Here is a 17,355-nt window from a genome sequence, read left to right as displayed (position 1 = left end):
AAGGATGCAACCTAACCTAACAAACTACGCTCGGAAGACTTTTGATCTCGTTCCGTTGCATAGCCTTTCAACTGGGGTTTCTATCGTTTTTCTAATTGGTAGACGGTCTCTCCAAGAGGAACAAGGTTACGTCAAGGTGGAGGCGATTTGTGAATCTTCATCCAATAACCTTAGAAAACAACCGAAGGGAATCTAGCCTCTCGGATAACAAACGACTCGAAAAAAAAGGAGGGACGAGGGAAACGAACGGATTGAAATGAAAGTACAAGAAGAATCTACAGAAAGGATCGAGGTGAAACGAAAAAAAAAAAAAAATTCCATTTTCCTTTCTTTTTACTGCTTTCTTTTTCTTTTTATATCATTTCAATCGTTTCTTTTTCTTTTTTTTTTTATCAATTCTTTTTTGAAAACCTCTTGGAAATAATACCTTTCTTTGGTTTTTATTTTCTTTCAAACGAGACGATTTACGACGACGGCTTTTTTTAATCAATCCCGTTTCTAGACCTCTTGTAATATGAGCAACCCTCTTTTTACCCCTCTTATTACAAGAAGGACTGACGTCACAAAACCCTTTGTCTTATCTGGGGAAACTTTAAAGAGTCCCGCCCACTTTTGAGCATCCATGACGAAAAGGGAGGAGATGTACACCTTTAGGCTACCCTATTGATGTTTCGTTTCTTGTTTCTTCCGAACCAATGAATGAATGTTACACAATCTCAGGGGTACATTCGTTAGTTGAAAGATCGTGAAACTAATGTTTATATACTGCTGTTGGCCTCTCTCTTTGTTGCAGAGCCAAACTACGAATCTTTTCCTTTCGCTAGGATTTCCTTTCCTTCTTCTTAACTATTCTTCTTGTTGTTTTTTTTTTTTCTTCTTCTTTTTCTTTTTCTTTTCTTTTTATTTTGCTTTGTTTGTGTATTTCTTTTTCTTTTTTTCTTTTCCTTTTATTTCGTTCTTCTTCTTACACAAACAAACATTCTATATTTCTAGGTCTCTTGGTCTTGTTGTTATTTTTTTTTCTTTTCTTTTCTTCTTTCTTTTTCTCTACTGATTTCTTCTTTGTTTGCTCTTGCTCTGCTTTGCATTGCTTTTTTTCCCAAAAGTCGTTTTGATATTGTTGTCCCTGCTGTCTACATCTACTACTACTACTACTTTTTTTTGTTTTGCTCTTCTCTTTTACTCCCATCTACTCCAATTCTAAAACGAATTGGGTTTCGGGTCTTGATTTCATTTTCATTCCTCTCTATATAGACTCGACTTGGTTTATCTTTTATTTTTTTTCCCATCGTTCCTCTTGCTAAACCTCTATCCGACGTTCAATTATTCCTTTTTTTTTTTTTTTTTCACAAAACGAACAAAAACAATTTTCCTTTTCCTTCGCTTCTTCTTTTCCCCCGTCTTTTTTTTTGACCAGCACTTTCCTTCCCATCGTCTGCTTGTGTCTGTGTCTGTGTCTCGTCTCTTATTCCTTTTTCAAGTTGCTTTTCTTTGCTTCTTACAATTTAAAGACGGTGCCTTTCACATTGGCTTTTATTATATCACCTTTTATTTAATTTCCCTTTTTTTTTTTTTGGTTGCCTGTGGTCCTTTCTCCTTCCTTATCCTTATCCTGTTTTCTTTTTTTTTCCCCGTGAAATTGGATTCCTTCCTTTTCTATATTGCTTAGTTTTGGCGTTTTCTTAACATTCCCAACTTTTGCATCATCCATCTCTTTTCGCGATCTCTATTTTTTTTTTCGCTTTCGGTAACCTTGTTTCTGCTTTTCCTTTTGGGTTGATTGATTTCCTGGAGACAAATCATCGTTCGCTTTTGTTGTAATTCTTCTTACTTCTCTTGCTTACCCTTTATTTTCCTTTCTTTCTTTTCTCTTTTTTTTCCTTTCTCCTCTTCCATCTGGCTTGTTTGCATGACCCTGCGTTAGCATAAACATTTCATCTTTTTTCTTTTTCTTTCTTAATTTTCTTTATTCCTTTTATTCAAACTTCCTTGTTGGTTTGCATTTTTTTTTTCACCCCTTCTCTTTCTCTATTCCATACGTTTCCTTCATGTCCAACAACGTTTCGTTTTTGTCAGCCCCGTCCAATCCATCTTATTCCTTTCCTTTTACTTCTTCTTCTTCTTCCGCTACCACCAACTCCTCCTCTTCCGCCTCATCTTTTCAACAAGCCCCTTCTCCTTCTATGCCTTATCCACATCCTTCTTCTTCTTCTTCCTCCTCCCACCACCATCACGTCAGCCTTCTTCCTCCCTCCGTCTCCTCTAATCCCACTACTACTACGACAACGGCGACTGCTTCCTGCTTTCACCATCCCCACTCCCTCCCTTCTTCCATCTCCTCTTCGGTCAATCACGTCCAACCGTCCAGTGATATTCCCTTGTCCGAACCCCTCACTTCTTTTCTTCCAGCAATCTCCCAGGGTTCACCAAAATCAAGCGTCTTTCCTCCTCAGCTGTCTGCCTCTGCTCCCGACGGCTCTTACGTAGACATGAATTCCTTTCATCCAAACAAACAGTCCTTCCTCTCTTCTCCATACTATTCCAATACCTACTCCTCCGCTCCCTCCTCCTACTATACCTTTGGAAAAGACGCGGCAAACGATTGGTATTCCGATATTGATGGCAATCAGCTTTCCCTCTCTCAGTCTGCGCCGGCAAACGATGATGATTCCTACAGGCATTATTCTCAAGCTTCTTCCAACCTTCAGTATAAGCCTTCCCACGTCGATTCCGAACACGCTTACCACCTTTCTCATTACAACGATTTACACAGGCAGCATTCCTACTTGCCTCAGTCGGATCCTTTTTCGCTTCAATCTTTTTCCAAAGATTATTGCCCTCCTTCTGATACCTCTCTCCTCATGACGCAGCAGTCCAACGAGCCGTCTGGCGCAAGTGTACCCTCTTATAGTACACTTATCTCACATTTGCCTCCCTCTCCCAATTTGACTCCCGTAAATGTTAATGTCAATTTACCCATCGTCTCACCCGACTCTTCCCTGGATACCCTCGACAGGAAAGAGAAAATGCAAGGTGCTCCCCAATCCATGTTTTATTTCGGTACTCCGTCACCAAAAGACGGTTCTGAAAAATCAGATACTGAAAAGGTTCCTCCCTTACCATCTATACGGGATCCATTCTCCTTTGACGATGCACAACGGTCGGCTACTGGTAAAAAGTACAGCCCAAACAAACCAAGGCGATCATCCCGTTCCAAAATACAGGCCCCTCGCTCTCCTGGTGGTACTTCTTTTATCTGTCATATTTGCCAGAAAAAGTTTAAACGCTCCGAACATTTGCGTAGACATATTCATTCTCTTCACACAACCGACAAACCTTTTGCTTGTTTTTGTGGAAAACGCTTTTCACGAAGAGATAATTTGCGTCAACATGAAAGAATGCATGCCAACTCTGGTACTTATTTTACGCGGTCTTTAAAAAACAATAATGTGTCTCCTATTTTACCTCCTGCATCCTCTATTGCCCCGAACACCGTACCCATGTCCGTAAATGACGGAATGTCAAGCAAGTCCTTTTTACCTGAGCAACATCCCGTCCTACTCCCAAAGGTTTCCCTGTTTCCGATGTATTATTCTGCAGACCCCAAAAATGCCGGTTACTTATCAGGATGCGAATAGTAGCAGTTCTCTATTCATGCAACTCCCTATGACAGCTCCTAATAATTTACTGACTGGTATGAGTGATGACTATAATTTCGGTACTATGTAATCATATTTATAAAATGGAAAACAAAAACGTTGGTGTCACATTTTATGGATGTATACCATATGGGTAAATTATTATTATATTAGGGAACGTGGTTATTTATTTAAGCTTGATAGCTATTTTACCAGAATGTAATTAATTGTTCCGTCTCAAAACTTCTAATGTTAATTAAAAAAAGTGTCGTCTTGTTAAAAAAGCTTTGATAGTGCTTCCTTTCTTTATCGGTTTAATAAGAGTAGTCTGCTCAATGAAGATACATAATTTTTTAGATACTCAGTAGTCCCTTAATACTGAATACAATTTACTAAATTTCAAATAAAGTGTAATTAAGACGAAAGATAAACGAAAAGACAAAAGATCTATTATACCTATATAATATTTATGTGTATACATATATACAATAAATAATTTCCCATCCCAAATAAATTAAATAAATATATCGTTAAATACCAAAAAAGTCTAAGCATTGGCAACGGGCACTTCGTTTTCTAAAGAACGTTGAAAATAACAGGTATGGCAAAGCCCTTCGGGCCACCAATATGGACTCGTCGTCGTCGAACATCTACTGCATTTTTCATCAATGACTTGTTGATCTTCGGAAGGCGCATGGGACTGAGCCGTCTGTAAGAAATAAAACGCATGTTTACTATTCATGCCTTCTAAATAAGCCTTCCAGGAATTCTTACCCAACGACGGTACTGTGCTTGCACGAGATATAAAATTGCGCGGAACATTACCAAAACCACGGAGCAAAATCGGTTTCAAAGATATGTAAGGAGTTAAATCCGCTTCATTGTTTACAGGGTCCTGGCCGCTAAAAAATGATAATGTCGACATTCCGAGTTCGATATCAAACTTTGGTGTATCCCTTCGAATCAATTCAAAACAAAGATTCCATCCCGCCTTTAAAGCACAGATTACGTGAGCTGACGATGAATAATCGTTTTGACAACGCACGCTTATACCATGATCATGTCGACAAATTTCACAAGTATTACCCCAAACACCTGAGGGTAAGTTACCAATTCCTAAAATCGGTTCATTATCTCCACTTGAAATCACGACCCCGGGTGTCCAAGCAGCGCATAGGATATGTACCCAGTTACATTCTGCAGTTCTTCTCATCGAGAATTGCGGATCCGTTTGACAGCATAATAAACATTCAGGTGAATTACCAAGCTCTAATCTGGTAACAAAAGTGCAGCTTTCACATAACCATTGACTATTTTCTATCAACTGGTTGGGTTTAGAAGTACTGTTTGCCGCACTTCTAGTTGATCGACTAGTAGATATGGCGGATATCAATTTAGACTGATCGCTTGCTCCTATTTTACTTCCTTGACAAGATTTATGAACAATTAATCCACACTGGTAGCATTCAACCAAATTATCAAGATTGCTTCCGCCGCATAAATTACATTCCTTCTTTGTATTTAGGGGTGAAGAAACGACTTGGGCTTTAGGTTTTGGAGTGCCATTCCTTGAGTTCTTGTTGAGTGGGCTTTGAAGACACGAAGTGCTTTCACCCCCTGTCTTCACATTGTTAGCCTTAGCACTATCAATTGTCAATACAGGTGATATTCCTCGACTATTGTCACGTGATGGATTATCGTCGACAATATTGCGATTGTTAGCAAACCACTGCTCCCATTCCGATTTCTTTCTTTTGACCATTTTGTCAGAGAAACGACCAAGCTCAACATTTAACGCTTGTTGCGAAGTTGTTGCATAGTACTTCCATAAAATACCACATTTTTCACAATATATGACAAGCTTGTTCTTCTCTAAATTGGTGCTATCCGTTCCAGGACCGACATAAAAGTCAGTACTCTTGCGACTTTGACAATTACGACAGACCATCGGCTTTTTATACTTTGCCATTTTATGAGGATCATAAAGTTCGGGATTTGAAAACAAAGTGAATTTTTCCTCCCAACTTCCTTCTTTTTCCTTTGCCTTAGCGAAATCTCTCAGAATTGCTATTCCCTTTGGAGATATACTCCAGGCCAAATAGTATTGTACTAATTCTTTTAAAGAGCAATGAGTTTCCATACGACGATGTATACAATGTAAAGAGCCTCCATAAACTTTAACAAGCTCCTTAAACTTCTTTTCATCTATTTTAAGGGAATTCAGATCTGGAAAATCACTTCCAGTTATAAGCCTTTGCAGATTGTCAAGAGCATTGACCATATTTAGCTGGTTTTGGTATAAAATAGTCATAGAGACATCTAAAAGAACGAAAGGAGATATTTCAATCTTCAGATATTTCCACTGGTTCCAGCTTTTCCTTAAATAGTCATCTAACTCCGAATCGTCAAAGTCTAGAGGGACTAGAAGCATCCCTGCGCGTAAATTCGTTTCAAAAAAAGGGAACAAAAACCCTTTTAAAGGAATATCTTTTAATAATGGCCATTTGAAAAAAAACGAGGGAAGATCTAGCTTTTCATTTCCTAATGAACGCACATTTTGATCGATCTCTTCATCTGCTGTAGTGAGTAACCTAGGAGCTTTCGACTGACTTTCAGCAGTTGGAGAAAATGTCGGCGATGCAATGGAGCGAACACGTGAGGGATACAAATCTGAGTCTTTTTCGTCGTCAAAGTCACTTCGCAAATCTATGTAACGCATATTCCATGGGAGGCGGCGAAGCTTTGTAAAAGTATTATTTGGTTCCATCTCTGAGGATGAAAAGGGTTCTTCAGCAGGAGAGTTTAAGGTATCATCTTGTTTAATGTAGTTATCAGGGGCCATAGCTGAAGCTTGTGAGGACGTGTCCAAAGTAGTATCATTAGTTTTATTAGTAGTATCAATACCTTCTTTGGACAAGGTATCATTCGATTCGGTTTCATTATATGCCATTAATTTTGCGGATTTGCGTAAAGAAGGGTTCCTTTGTCGATGCGAAACAGAACATAACGCGCAAGTCCAACCAAAACCGTGGGGTGGCTTTTTTACCAAAGGAGGTTGTACGCATTTCATGTGATAATGTTTATTACAGTCAGCACATTGTACCGAAAGATCCAAAGAACACCATTCTTTGCACACATTGCACAGTCGAGGGTTTTCCATCAAGGCGCGCCCTTTCGCTAATTCCACAATTGCAAAATCATAATTACTCTGTAAATCAGAAAGGGTATGTTTAGGAAGATTCTTAATATTCTGAACAGGTATTAAGTCGAAAACCTTATTGATGTTTTGATCAAACAAACGATCGTAGTAAAAGCACTTTGACTGTCTTTTGTAGTCATTTAAATTTTGGATTTGAGTTTTGTGTTTCACACTCACGAGTTCCTTTATAAATCCAATATTATAAATATCGCTGTGCATACTTGCATACAAAAGACGCGTATCAGAAGAATTTCGTTGAATATCTCGCGGTCGAAAAAACCAATTCAAGCGAACAGAGTCATATAAATTTGTTCCAAGGCAAGCTTCGGACTTTTCAAAAGACATAACTCGAGCTATTTGAAATGGTTCGCCAGCATATGGGGAAGATACGAAAACAAAGTCATTCGGCTGGATCCGTTGGCCATTCAGTAATGTACAGTATACAATTCCATTTTTAGGTATAGGATTCAATTCAAAAGATCCAGGAATGTGTTGAATTTTCGTTTTCTCCTGCTCTGGAAGTACGAATCGTCTAGTTGTACTTTTTTGCTTATTCTCTGGCGTCACGTACTCTATGGTAACGCTATTTTTAAATCCTTTAATAACCAATCTTCTAATGCCATGTTTTTGCATGTTCTCTTCACTTTTTGCGCTCTGTTCACGACTCCTTTCTTGTGAATGCATGGCGGTAGATGGCAATTTATAGAGTAGCCTTCATTGAATGCTAAACTCAATGCCACTTTAACGAGGATAGATTTAAAAAACACTTATTTTACTAGAAAATGCAATCTTTTTTTAAGAATACATGGAATTCTATTAATCCCCTAATTTCTTCACTCCTGAATAACGATTTGGTCGTGTTAAAAAACGAACAATATAAAGTGCTCCAACTACTCGGTGAAGGGTACGCAACAATATAGAAATAAATAAGAAATTGACAGTATACAGAGGTTATGCATTCGTGTATCTTATTGAACATGCGGAGAACGGCCAGAAATTTGCTCTAAAAAAGATTAAATGCCATTCAGGTCGAGAAGGCACTCAAAAAGCATTAACTGAAGCAAAATTTCATGAGAAGTTTAATAATCCTTACTTACTTAAAAGCTTGGAAGTTCAGTTGCAAAAGGAAAGTGATGGTGTTCAATATGTCTATATTATGTTTCCCTTTTATCAAAAGGGCACTGTTGCACAAATTGTTCAGAATCAGCACGCAAAAGGCTCTTTTGTTTCAAAACGTTATATCTTGAGCTGGTCCATTTGTCTTTTACAGGCTTTAAAATATCTTCATAATGGGACCGACGAATCTGAATCTGAAAATACTGTCGACACTACAAACTTAATTGATTTAGGGATGGAAAGCAAACCAGCGAGAAAACCAAGTTCCAATTGTTATCTGCACGGAGATGTGAAACCTGGTATGTAACGAACTACGGCGAGGACTAATCATAAATTTAGAGAATTTACTGTTGAGCAACGATATGAGGAATGCTGTTCTTACAGATTTTGGGAGTATATATAAGATTCCTTCTTCTATTTCTGATAACTCGCAAGCAATAGCTTTTCAAGATATGGCCTCAGAAAACTGTACAATGTCTTATCGAGCTCCCGAGCTTTTCCATGTAAGACCTGGTACCACAATTACAGAAAAAGCAGATATATGGGTAATGAAAGAAAGAAGACTTAAGTTAAAGAATTTTACTAACTAATAAGAGTTTTGGCTGCTTTTTGTTTGCAGTTATGTTTGGATACACTCCTTTTGAAAAGCAAGTCAGTCAAGGAGGTTCATTGGCTTTGGCTGTTTGTAGCGCACAATACTCTTTTCCGTCAAGGCATCCTTACTGCTCAAATATGGTCAATTTAATCCGTGCATGTTTACAGCTAAATCCAGAGCAACGACCTTCCGCTGAGGACTTAATCCGTCATATTACAGGAATTATGAACGACTGATATTATGGACTTAATATGGATAGACTTACTAATGTATTTACTCTTTTTTAACTTTTTTGTTTTGATATTGTACTATTCATGGTAGCTTCAAGCTATTAGCAACAATTAATCTAATTCATGATCCATGCAAATTCACCTCAGAAAATTTAGTTTGGCCAGTGTTCTGCATTCAAGCGACGTTTAGGACGACCTTGTTGGAACAAGAATGACAAAAACTTATTCATCATTGGTGAATTCGCGTTTGCCCATGCCTTTAACTAGAAAATACTTCGACACATATTAACTCAATTTAGGAATAAATTACCAACAAACCCAAGAAATCAACAAAAAACATTTATTAAGCGTATTTTTATTTTTTTATTTATATAAAAGAAAAGGTTCAAAAATTGCTAGTAATATAAGGGTCCGTCGACAGGTATAGAGTAGAAGAAAAGGCGTAGGTAGTAGTGGTAGTATTTATGCAATAGCAGCAACATTAACCGTCCTAAAAAGTAAATATCAGGCAAAGAGCTGTTTCCGACGGTTTTTGTTTTTTTTTTGAGAATACAAATAATTGCTTGTCATTGTATTGCATTTCTCCTGTCTTATTCCGCACTTCGCATTACAGTCTTATTGTTTGGATACCTAGTTTGGTTTGAAAAGTTTCAAGTGGTGAATCACTTGCTTAATAGATTGATCCTTTTTTTTTACAAAGTTTTCAATAAGAGACACCCAAATAGGATGTTTGAGTCTTCGTTCTTAAGAAATGGCGCCCAATTTCATGGGATTCAAAAATCGGATGGTAATAAGACATTCGACGTATCAGTGACAGTTTTACATGTGAACATGGAGCAGTCGATGCTCTGTGGGTTTTTTAAAATTAGTGGATTGAGTGGAAACAACTCGTCCCTTACCACATACTTTGAGGCAGAAATCATTGGTGATAAATTTGGATTTCTAACAAAATGGCCGGAATGGGGTGCCTCAGAATCAACAGATTATAAGCATTGGAAACGACTGGGTGCTTTTCAATATGCAAAGCGGAAGGTACCTCTGCGCAGGATAAAACCCTACGATCCTTGGAAAAAAGGAACCATCTACATGCGCTGGAAAGAATTGGCAATGCTGGATAAAGTGAATGATTTCCAATTTCGAAGTAGAAATTCTTCATCCGATGTTAGTTTCGAAGGGTTTTACTACATTGCCTTCTCTCAACGAACAGGTCGAATTTCCGGGTACTACTATCATTACAAATTTGATCATTTTCAATACTTGGAATTGGACCCTGTCGTAAACAGGATGTTTCCTATTTTAGAATTTCAATGATTTTTCAACAACTTTTTCGATGAGCAACCACTTGATTTTAATGAAGTATGACAAACCCCCCTCTCTTTTTATGCACTGAATTATGCTATCTTCTAAGATTTACGACAAAAAAAATGACCGATTTTTAATCTCTAATTTCCCTTTTTCCCTCTAATTCTTTGCTTTGCTCATTCCTTTCTTTTTTTTATTTCTTCGCAATAGCTCGATTACAGGGCAATTTTTCAAAAAAATACAATCTCAATCAGTCTTTCGAAAACGGGTATTTTCCGGAATATATAAACAAGAGTTATTAATTACAAAGCAACTTTGTAAATTCGTTCAAATTACCATTATATGTTCCGAAGATTCTCTTTTATTACATTGTAACCAATTGCTGTTCGTTTCTCAGTTTGCCCAGAATATCCATTCATGACTTACTTAATTTACAACATCGCGGCATAATGTAGATTGTAATACATCGACCGCCACTTGTGTTCTTCTAAAACAGCGCTATTTTAACAAGTCTATTATGCTTACTGTTTTCGACTGCTTGTGCAGAATGAGCATAGTCGTGTACTGTAACAATTCTTGAAAGGTACCCAACCAACTCAAGGCGGTCAGAAGGCCAACATTTTATAACTCAGTAATAATGTTGTAGTCTATATATTTTCTAATTTTTCTCCTAGTAGAATGAAATAACTAACTTACTATGAATGGTTAAATCTTCATATTAATCCTGTGAACTCTTCAAATAGGTTTATCGTAGAGTACGTTTCATAATATGTTCCTGTTATTATAGTAATATTTTCTGCGCTTATTCTAAGCCTAATGTAAGCGAGCTTTCCTTATGTTCAGTATTCTATCCCACATGTTGAATAGCTGTTCGTTGGTGGTTAGCCCAGGTAGGAACGTTTTTATTTCTCAACTACCAAAATCCTGTAAAGACCTCCGTTAAGCTCGATTTCCGTATCTTTGCAAAAAAGATCTGTCTGTTATTTTTTTTTTTTTTTTTTCTATTAGAATTGCGATTGTATTTGACTATTCGCTCGTATTTACAAGGAAGCCATTTGGACTTTGTAAATTGAAGTGTCAGTAATTTATCAAGAGGTCAGAGGAGACATCAATTCATATCTCTGCAAGTTCAGTTATAGTGTGAATTCAAGCTCGATACGTGGTTGCTCAAATAAGAGTGGCCTTTAGCAAGCTTTTCTTTGTATGAGTTTCTAATGAACTTTGAGAGCACTCACTATACTTCTAATGATCCTGTCAATTTAGGATTAGAGCAGCTGCGTGATTCCAGTCTAGATATCCTTGAGAATACTCATAATTCCTCTACTGTTAATGACTCCGGTCGCCAATTGACTTCGAAGCCTGCAGATGAATTAGATTCTTCAAAACGACTCTTAAATCCTTCTTCTTTTCCCTATTCTTCCTCTTTCATGACGGGAGAACGATCTAGCTATCCTAAAAGCCTTACCAGTTCATATACTTCTTCTTTGAATCCTGCCTATACGACGAATTCAAGTTCATCTAATTTTCCTCGTACTTTCTCTTCCACTTACCAGCATTATCCTTCTTTGCTCCGTTCTCCATATTATTCCGGAAACAGAAGCTACAGAAGTGATAATAACTTAAGTATCTATCCTCATATCACTCGACCCCGTGAAAGCTCGGACTTCGTTCGTAATTATCAGAAGAGGCCTTTGGATTCATATTATGCTCAAGAAAACTCATATTATAGTAATGCCGATTCGGATTCATCTCTGAATGAAAAGTCGGCACAATCAATAGGCATGATCAATCCGAAGAAGAAAGCGATAATGATACAGAATTTTCTGAGTCTGGTTACCCGGAATTTGATATTGATGCATTTTACAATGTTCCAAGCATTTTGTTTAGTGAACTTGATCTCCAAAACCCCGAAAAACGGGAACGTCTTGAGTGGCATACGATGCTGTCTTCTGTGTTAAAAGGCGATGTCATGCAATCCGAAAAGAAGAGAATGAGTGATACGAAACATACTGGATATAATAAACAAAATATCAATGATATCTGGCTGGGACTTCAGGCATGGCTTCACGGCCGATTAATCTCAGATCAGGCTGAAGTTATCCGGTATAACCGGGAGAAGGTCGAGTTTGTTTTAAAAGATGTTATTAATTTCGAAGTAATACCTTTTGAATTTTGCCAGAAAGCCGCATTTGAGCAGGTTGCAGACCTCCTTGGTAAAGTGGAAGAATGTGAAAGTTATTATATTTCTAACCGCGAAATGGGAGAAGATGTCCCCTTATATGCTTCCAAAAAATTTAACGATAAGTTGAATGCTTTGATATCGTGGCGTAATGTGAAAGAAAATGTCCAAACGGAGACTGTAATTCTTCAAAGATGGGTCGGAAATGAATCATTTGATCTCACAAGCCAAATAACTAATTCACCCTCGTTTGTGGAACGGATATTTCGACAATTTGGTTTACAAAAGACGTTTGAGCAAAGAACGCTGACCACTCTTAATCGTCTTATTCATCAAGCAAAGCAAACCATTGAGGAAAATGCTAAACTTTTTGAGGAAATGAAACTTCCGACATATGGTGCTGAGCTAAGAGCTTTGGTGGATTTTCCAATTAAACTAGTGGATGAAGCATTACGTATTCGATTGATGTACGCCAAGAAAGTCAAAGGATCTAATTCATTCATGGTGGATTCTTTATTAGATGATTTCAAAGTTGCTTTATCGGTTGCTGTACGTGTTAAACTAGAATATATTGACATAGCAAGTCCGCGTTTAGGTTGGGATTTACCCCAAGATGTTGATGCCTGTTTCAACGACATCTTGTTGGAATCTTTAAAGTTTTATTTTAGGTTGCTTGCTACGAAATTGAACTCTTGCAATAAAAGCCTTTACTTTAAAGAAATAGACTTTCTGGAGAACGAGTGGGCTTTCCTTGATAACTACGTGGGATGGATCGACGGTGGAATTTACGAAATGGCTAGCCATTTTGGTTATTTATTAAATCGTCTTTTAATGAATGTGCATCGACATCTTGAAGCTCATCTGAAAGGGCCTGAAGAGCGTTCAACGATGTCTCTGACGAATTGGTTCACAACACTTCTAAAGAATACCCAGGTTCGGTTTCGCAAAATTCTTAGGTTTTTCGATGTATATAACTCCCGGTTACAAAACTCTGCTGAATATATAGTTCACGACAGTTGTTTGAATGAGATGGTTGATCGTTTGTCTTCAACTGGTCATTTTTTGACGTATACGGCCACTTTGGAACGTGATGGTGTCTTCATTATTGCTGATGCATCCTTATTAGAAGCACCGGAAGCAATTAAATCTTTAGCTGTGAGTGCAACGAATAATGATTTGGAATTTACCAAGAAAAATAAATCTTACGTTTTGATTTTGTCTACTAAGCAACCTTTTCTTTGGAAGGGGAGAATAATTAACGTTGATATTCCAGATTTTCCCGTTGACTTAAAAAATAATCACATACGGATTGTTACTTCCAATGATGCTAGTCATCTACAAGATGCAAAGGCTGTATTTCAGGATCTAAATACGGGTCTGGTGAGTCTTCGCATAAATTGTCGATCTAACATTGCTCGCGTTTACAAGGAGTATATTCGATTCAACAAGCTTTGTATTCGCATCGCGTCTACTGTGCTTGATAGTGTGAACAGCATCAGGGAGGCATGTAAGGGTTTGGAATGTTCTGAATTAATATATAGTGCTTTTGCTTTTGCTGCAGAATTTAGCCAGCGTGGTATGCGGTTTATAAATTTCGACTCCCTAGACAATCATTTGCAGAAAAAGACTATGAATTTCGCGATCGATTGGGTTGCTTTTCTTAGTGAAGAATGTGATCCCCTTGATAGAAAAACATTCCGCTGGGCTGTTGGTGCATTGGAGTTTCTAATGGTCGTATTACATGGGACAAATATATTGATGCTTGAGGACCCCAGTTTTGAGAGATTGCGTGATAAGGTTGGTAAAACCATGTCTTTACTACTAAATCATTTTGACATTCTCGGTGCTAAATCTAAAACGACTGATTTTCATGAGTTAGAAGTTGGCAACATGAATGATTCCTCAAGAAGATACCTGAACTATGGTAATGTTGAAGAGGATGAAACCATTACGGTTTTGCAAAAGGAAATGATGCAGCGAATTGAAGAGATTGATGCTGCACGGAATGCAAAACTACATGAGCGATTAGCAATTGGCCATGTACTCGATGTCTCCGTATACCGAAACAGAGATTTCATAAAACTAGCTTCGTCTTTATCCAACATTACAATTCGTTGGCAACAAGGACAGTTTGTTAAAAGCGGGATGTTCGGCGACGTGTACAGTGGTGTAAACCTTGATACAGGTGATCTTTTAGCCGTTAAGGAAATAAAAATTCTAGATAGTCGATCTCTTAAGAGTACTGTTGACCAGATTCATAACGAGATGACTGTGTTAGAAAAACTTAATCATCCGAACATAGTTTCGTATTATGGTGTGGAGGTTCATAGAGAAAAGGTCTACATTTTTATGGAACTATGTCAAGGAGGATCCTTGGCAGATTTGCTTTCTCATGGCCGGATAGAAGATGAGGCAGTCGTTGGCACATATGTTTTACAGTTACTGGAAGCTCTCTGTTATATGCATTCACGGAACGTTTTGCATCGTGATATAAAACCGGGTAATCTTTTGCTGGATAGGAATGGGAATATTAAATTTAGTGACTTTGGTTCAGCACTTTATGTACCTCCTCCGGAAGAATCTACTGCGCGTCTCGAAGATATACAGCTTGAGATGCATAGTTTGGCCGGTACTCCTATGTACACAGCCCCAGAGATTATCGTAGGAACTAAGAAAGGAAGGTTTGGTTCTATGGACATATGGGGACTCGGATGTGTGGTCTTGGAAATGCTGGCTGGATGCACACCTTGGAACCAAATGGATAATGAATGGGCGATTATGTACCATATCGCGGTAATGCATACTCCCACGATTCCTTCAAGCTATCAAATAACTAGTCTTGCCAGGGACTTTTTAGAACGCTGTTTTGAGTGTGATCCAGAAAAACGCCCTACAGCTCTTGAATTGTATTTACATCCTTGGGTTACCAAGTTACGTGAAAAGATAAGAGTTGAAATCCCTGTTGAAATGCAGGAGCTCATAAATACGCATAATGAGTTGGCTTTGGAGGATGAACGTAAGAAGAAGCTGAATGAAATATTACATGCAGAAAATGATGAAAATATGAAGACCGTTGAAAATGATATTCCATCAATGCCTCCTTATTCCTTGAACGACGTTATAGACGGATTGGATGTGGTCAAGTTGGAGGATGAACGTCAAAGATCACCTTTTTCTGATACAGAATCCGCTTTTTAGTTGGCACTTTTTGGAAGATATAAAAAGGCTATATATTGTTGAGCCCGTTTTACGGATTTTTTTTTTTTTTTTACGAATTCGGTAATATGTGACTATATTTAAATGTGTATACTAATGAAACTAATTGGGGATAATACAAAGTATGTACTTTAACTATTTAATTCGTTTTCACAATTTCATAATCGCGTTGGATATATTCCTAATTTGTACATCATAACGTTGACTAGACGATTCTTTATTTCCGATTGAAACAATTGAGTCTATTAATGTTTCGTACGTTTATTTATTTATTCGCTAAAGAAAGACTATCCAGGGCATCCTAGCATATAACAATGAGGATAGTGTAATTATAAATAAATCAGCTATAGGCTGGGCTCAATATGCAAAGCGTATCGTCTCTAATAGTTGCTACCATACACACAGTGAAAAATTACTAGTACATTTAAAATCTTCACAACACTTTTCCAAACTCATACTAAACAATAAATTATGAAAATTTAAAAATTTATTCATTTTGTCTAGGCATCCAAAATGTCAGAGTCACCAGCGTCAGTAATAGCCAAAACACCGACTCTGAAAAGCTTACCACAAGCGGTACCGAGATCAATGCTGCGACAGTTAGTAACATGTATTGAAGATGAAAACTCGTGTGAAATTAACTTACTTAGAACCAGAATAGTGGTGAACATTAGCCTTGGAAAGCATAGCGTAGTATTCAAGCTCGGACTTGCGGAGGGGAGGGCAGTTGCCGGCAATCAAGATGAGTTTGGCCTTACCAGAGCGGAGAGTCTTCAAGGTAGACTTGTAGCCCAAGACGTACTTGCCACTCTTCATAGTGAGGGCAAGCTTGGAGTTGAGGGTATCTCCGCTCTTTTTTCCCTTCTTGGTAACCACAGATGCCATTTTGAATGATGCTGGTAGAAGGTATCACAAAAGCAAATGTAGTAAGTTTCTATTCCGAGTGAAAAATGTGACTGCCCCTTGCCCTACCCTACAGAATGGAAATCGCGAAACAGTGGAGATGACTTATTCAAAACACAAAGTAGAGGATGCAATAAATAAGAAATTATAGCTTTACGAAAAGCCAAAAAGTTGTCCTCATGACCGGTTCGTAAGATGGTCCTTAGAACACTCTTGTTGTCTTTCGTCTTGGATTAAGATATACAGTGCAGTGTCTTATCTTTGTTTGTTTACCTTTGAAACAGGAAAGAAGGCATATCAACAATGAGAGTACTTTCTGTATATTGATTTAATTGTATAAATAGACTTTTTAGTTAGAAAAAAGGATGCTCATACCTGGAAAGCGTATAAGCAATGTGTAATATAGGATTAGGATTCTCCTTGTGTCACTTCCTAGGAAACAATTTCAAAAGTATTGGAAATGAGTTGGAAAGTGAAGAAAATTGGGTACAGAACTAGGAATTGAGAATAAAAAACATTAAATTAATTTCATATCAAAAATATATAAAATTGGTAAACGTATAATCCTTAGAATTTCGCCCAAGTTCTAAAACTTGTAATTCTCCTGCCGCTATGTGTAGAAAACCGAGGATGGATGGAAAACAATTGCATCAATTTAATGAAAGCTTTTGATAACCTCTTTACGAATTGCGTTTCTTCCAACTCGATACAATAAGCTGGATGGTGAAAGAACTACATGAACGAACAGTTTGATTCTGCATTTTAAAGGGGAATAAACAGAAGGAACAGCCTCATCTCAATTCATTACAAGTTCAGATGGTCCTCGTTTCTTTGTTAATATGGAGGAGAGAATGCTTAGATGTATGTATATATCGTTTTTTTACGTAACAAATTGAGGGAAACAAAACAGCCCTGTGAACTCGAATTATGAATCGAAATTTGTTTGATTCCTTTATTATTTAAAAGAGAAACATCTT

At 37.6% G+C, this 17,355-nt stretch overlaps 6 protein-coding genes across 6 annotated transcripts; 4 read left to right on the top strand and 2 right to left on the bottom strand.

Moving 5' to 3' along the window:
- Window positions 1-2,048: 2,048 nt before the first annotated feature.
- SOCG_00359 (transcription factor Hsr1) lies at window positions 2,049-3,638 on the top strand (the record flags this gene model as incomplete). The annotated part of the gene is made up of 1 exon (XM_013162779.1): window positions 2,049-3,638. The coding sequence occupies one exon, from the start codon at window positions 2,049-2,051 to the stop codon at window positions 3,636-3,638; it is 1,590 nt and encodes a 529-aa protein (XP_013018233.1).
- Window positions 3,639-4,051: 413 nt separating this feature from the next.
- SOCG_00358 (Lid2 complex subunit Snt2) lies at window positions 4,052-8,681 on the bottom strand. The gene has a single exon (XM_013162778.1). The coding sequence runs from the start codon at window positions 7,519-7,521 to the stop codon at window positions 4,186-4,188; it is 3,336 nt and encodes a 1,111-aa protein (XP_013018232.1). The 5' UTR covers window positions 7,522-8,681; the 3' UTR covers window positions 4,052-4,185.
- Window positions 7,620-8,921, top strand: SOCG_00357 (NAK protein kinase Ppk13; the record flags this gene model as incomplete). Its single annotated transcript, XM_013162777.1, has 4 exons — window positions 7,620-7,741; window positions 7,786-8,252; window positions 8,293-8,498; window positions 8,548-8,921. 4 exons carry the CDS (start codon window positions 7,620-7,622, stop codon window positions 8,782-8,784), a joined length of 1,032 nt encoding a protein of 343 aa, XP_013018231.1. The 3' UTR covers window positions 8,785-8,921.
- A 199-nt stretch (window positions 8,922-9,120) lies between these two features.
- Window positions 9,121-10,803, top strand: SOCG_00356 (Vid24 family cytoplasmic vesicle protein). Its single transcript, XM_013162776.1, has one exon. It carries the CDS (start codon window positions 9,505-9,507, stop codon window positions 10,087-10,089), a length of 585 nt encoding a protein of 194 aa, XP_013018230.1. The 5' UTR covers window positions 9,121-9,504; the 3' UTR covers window positions 10,090-10,803.
- Window positions 10,804-11,294: 491 nt separating this feature from the next.
- On the top strand, window positions 11,295-15,457 carry SOCG_00355 (STE/STE11 protein kinase Wis4; the record flags this gene model as incomplete). Its single annotated transcript, XM_013162775.1, has 2 exons — window positions 11,295-11,808; window positions 11,844-15,457. The coding sequence occupies 2 exons, from the start codon at window positions 11,295-11,297 to the stop codon at window positions 15,455-15,457; spliced, it is 4,128 nt and encodes a 1,375-aa protein (XP_013018229.1).
- Window positions 15,458-15,729: 272 nt separating this feature from the next.
- On the bottom strand, window positions 15,730-16,427 carry SOCG_00354 (60S ribosomal protein L30). Its single transcript, XM_013162774.1, has 2 exons — window positions 16,122-16,427; window positions 15,730-16,066 (listed from the first exon to the last, which is right to left on the bottom strand). Exons 1-2 carry the CDS (start codon window positions 16,358-16,360, stop codon window positions 15,976-15,978), a joined length of 330 nt encoding a protein of 109 aa, XP_013018228.1. The 5' UTR covers window positions 16,361-16,427; the 3' UTR covers window positions 15,730-15,975.
- Between the last annotated feature and the right edge of the window lie 928 nt (window positions 16,428-17,355).

This window comes from Schizosaccharomyces octosporus, assembly GCF_000150505.1.
Source record: "Schizosaccharomyces octosporus yFS286 unplaced genomic scaffold supercont6.2, whole genome shotgun sequence".
Classification (NCBI taxonomy): domain Eukaryota; kingdom Fungi; phylum Ascomycota; class Schizosaccharomycetes; order Schizosaccharomycetales; family Schizosaccharomycetaceae; genus Schizosaccharomyces; species Schizosaccharomyces octosporus.
Note: the sequence above shows the minus strand (reverse complement) of the source record. Positions and strands in the feature narration are given on the sequence as shown.

What these genes read in the sequence shown, in the direction of transcription:
- SOCG_00358 (XM_013162778.1), bottom strand. Translation starts at nt 7,521, where the DNA reads ATGCATTCACAAGAAAGGAGTCGTGAACAGAGCGCAAAAAGTGAAGAG.
- SOCG_00356 (XM_013162776.1), top strand. Translation starts at nt 9,505, where the DNA reads ATGTTTGAGTCTTCGTTCTTAAGAAATGGCGCCCAATTTCATGGGATT.
- SOCG_00354 (XM_013162774.1), bottom strand. Translation starts at nt 16,360, where the DNA reads ATGGCATCTGTGGTTACCAAGAAGGGAAAAAAGAGCGGAGATACCCTC. An exon ending in CACCACTATTCTGGTTCTAA is followed by an intron (nt 16,067 to 16,121) that starts GTAAGTTAATTT and finishes TAACTGTCGCAG; the next exon opens with CATTGATCTCGGTACCGCTT.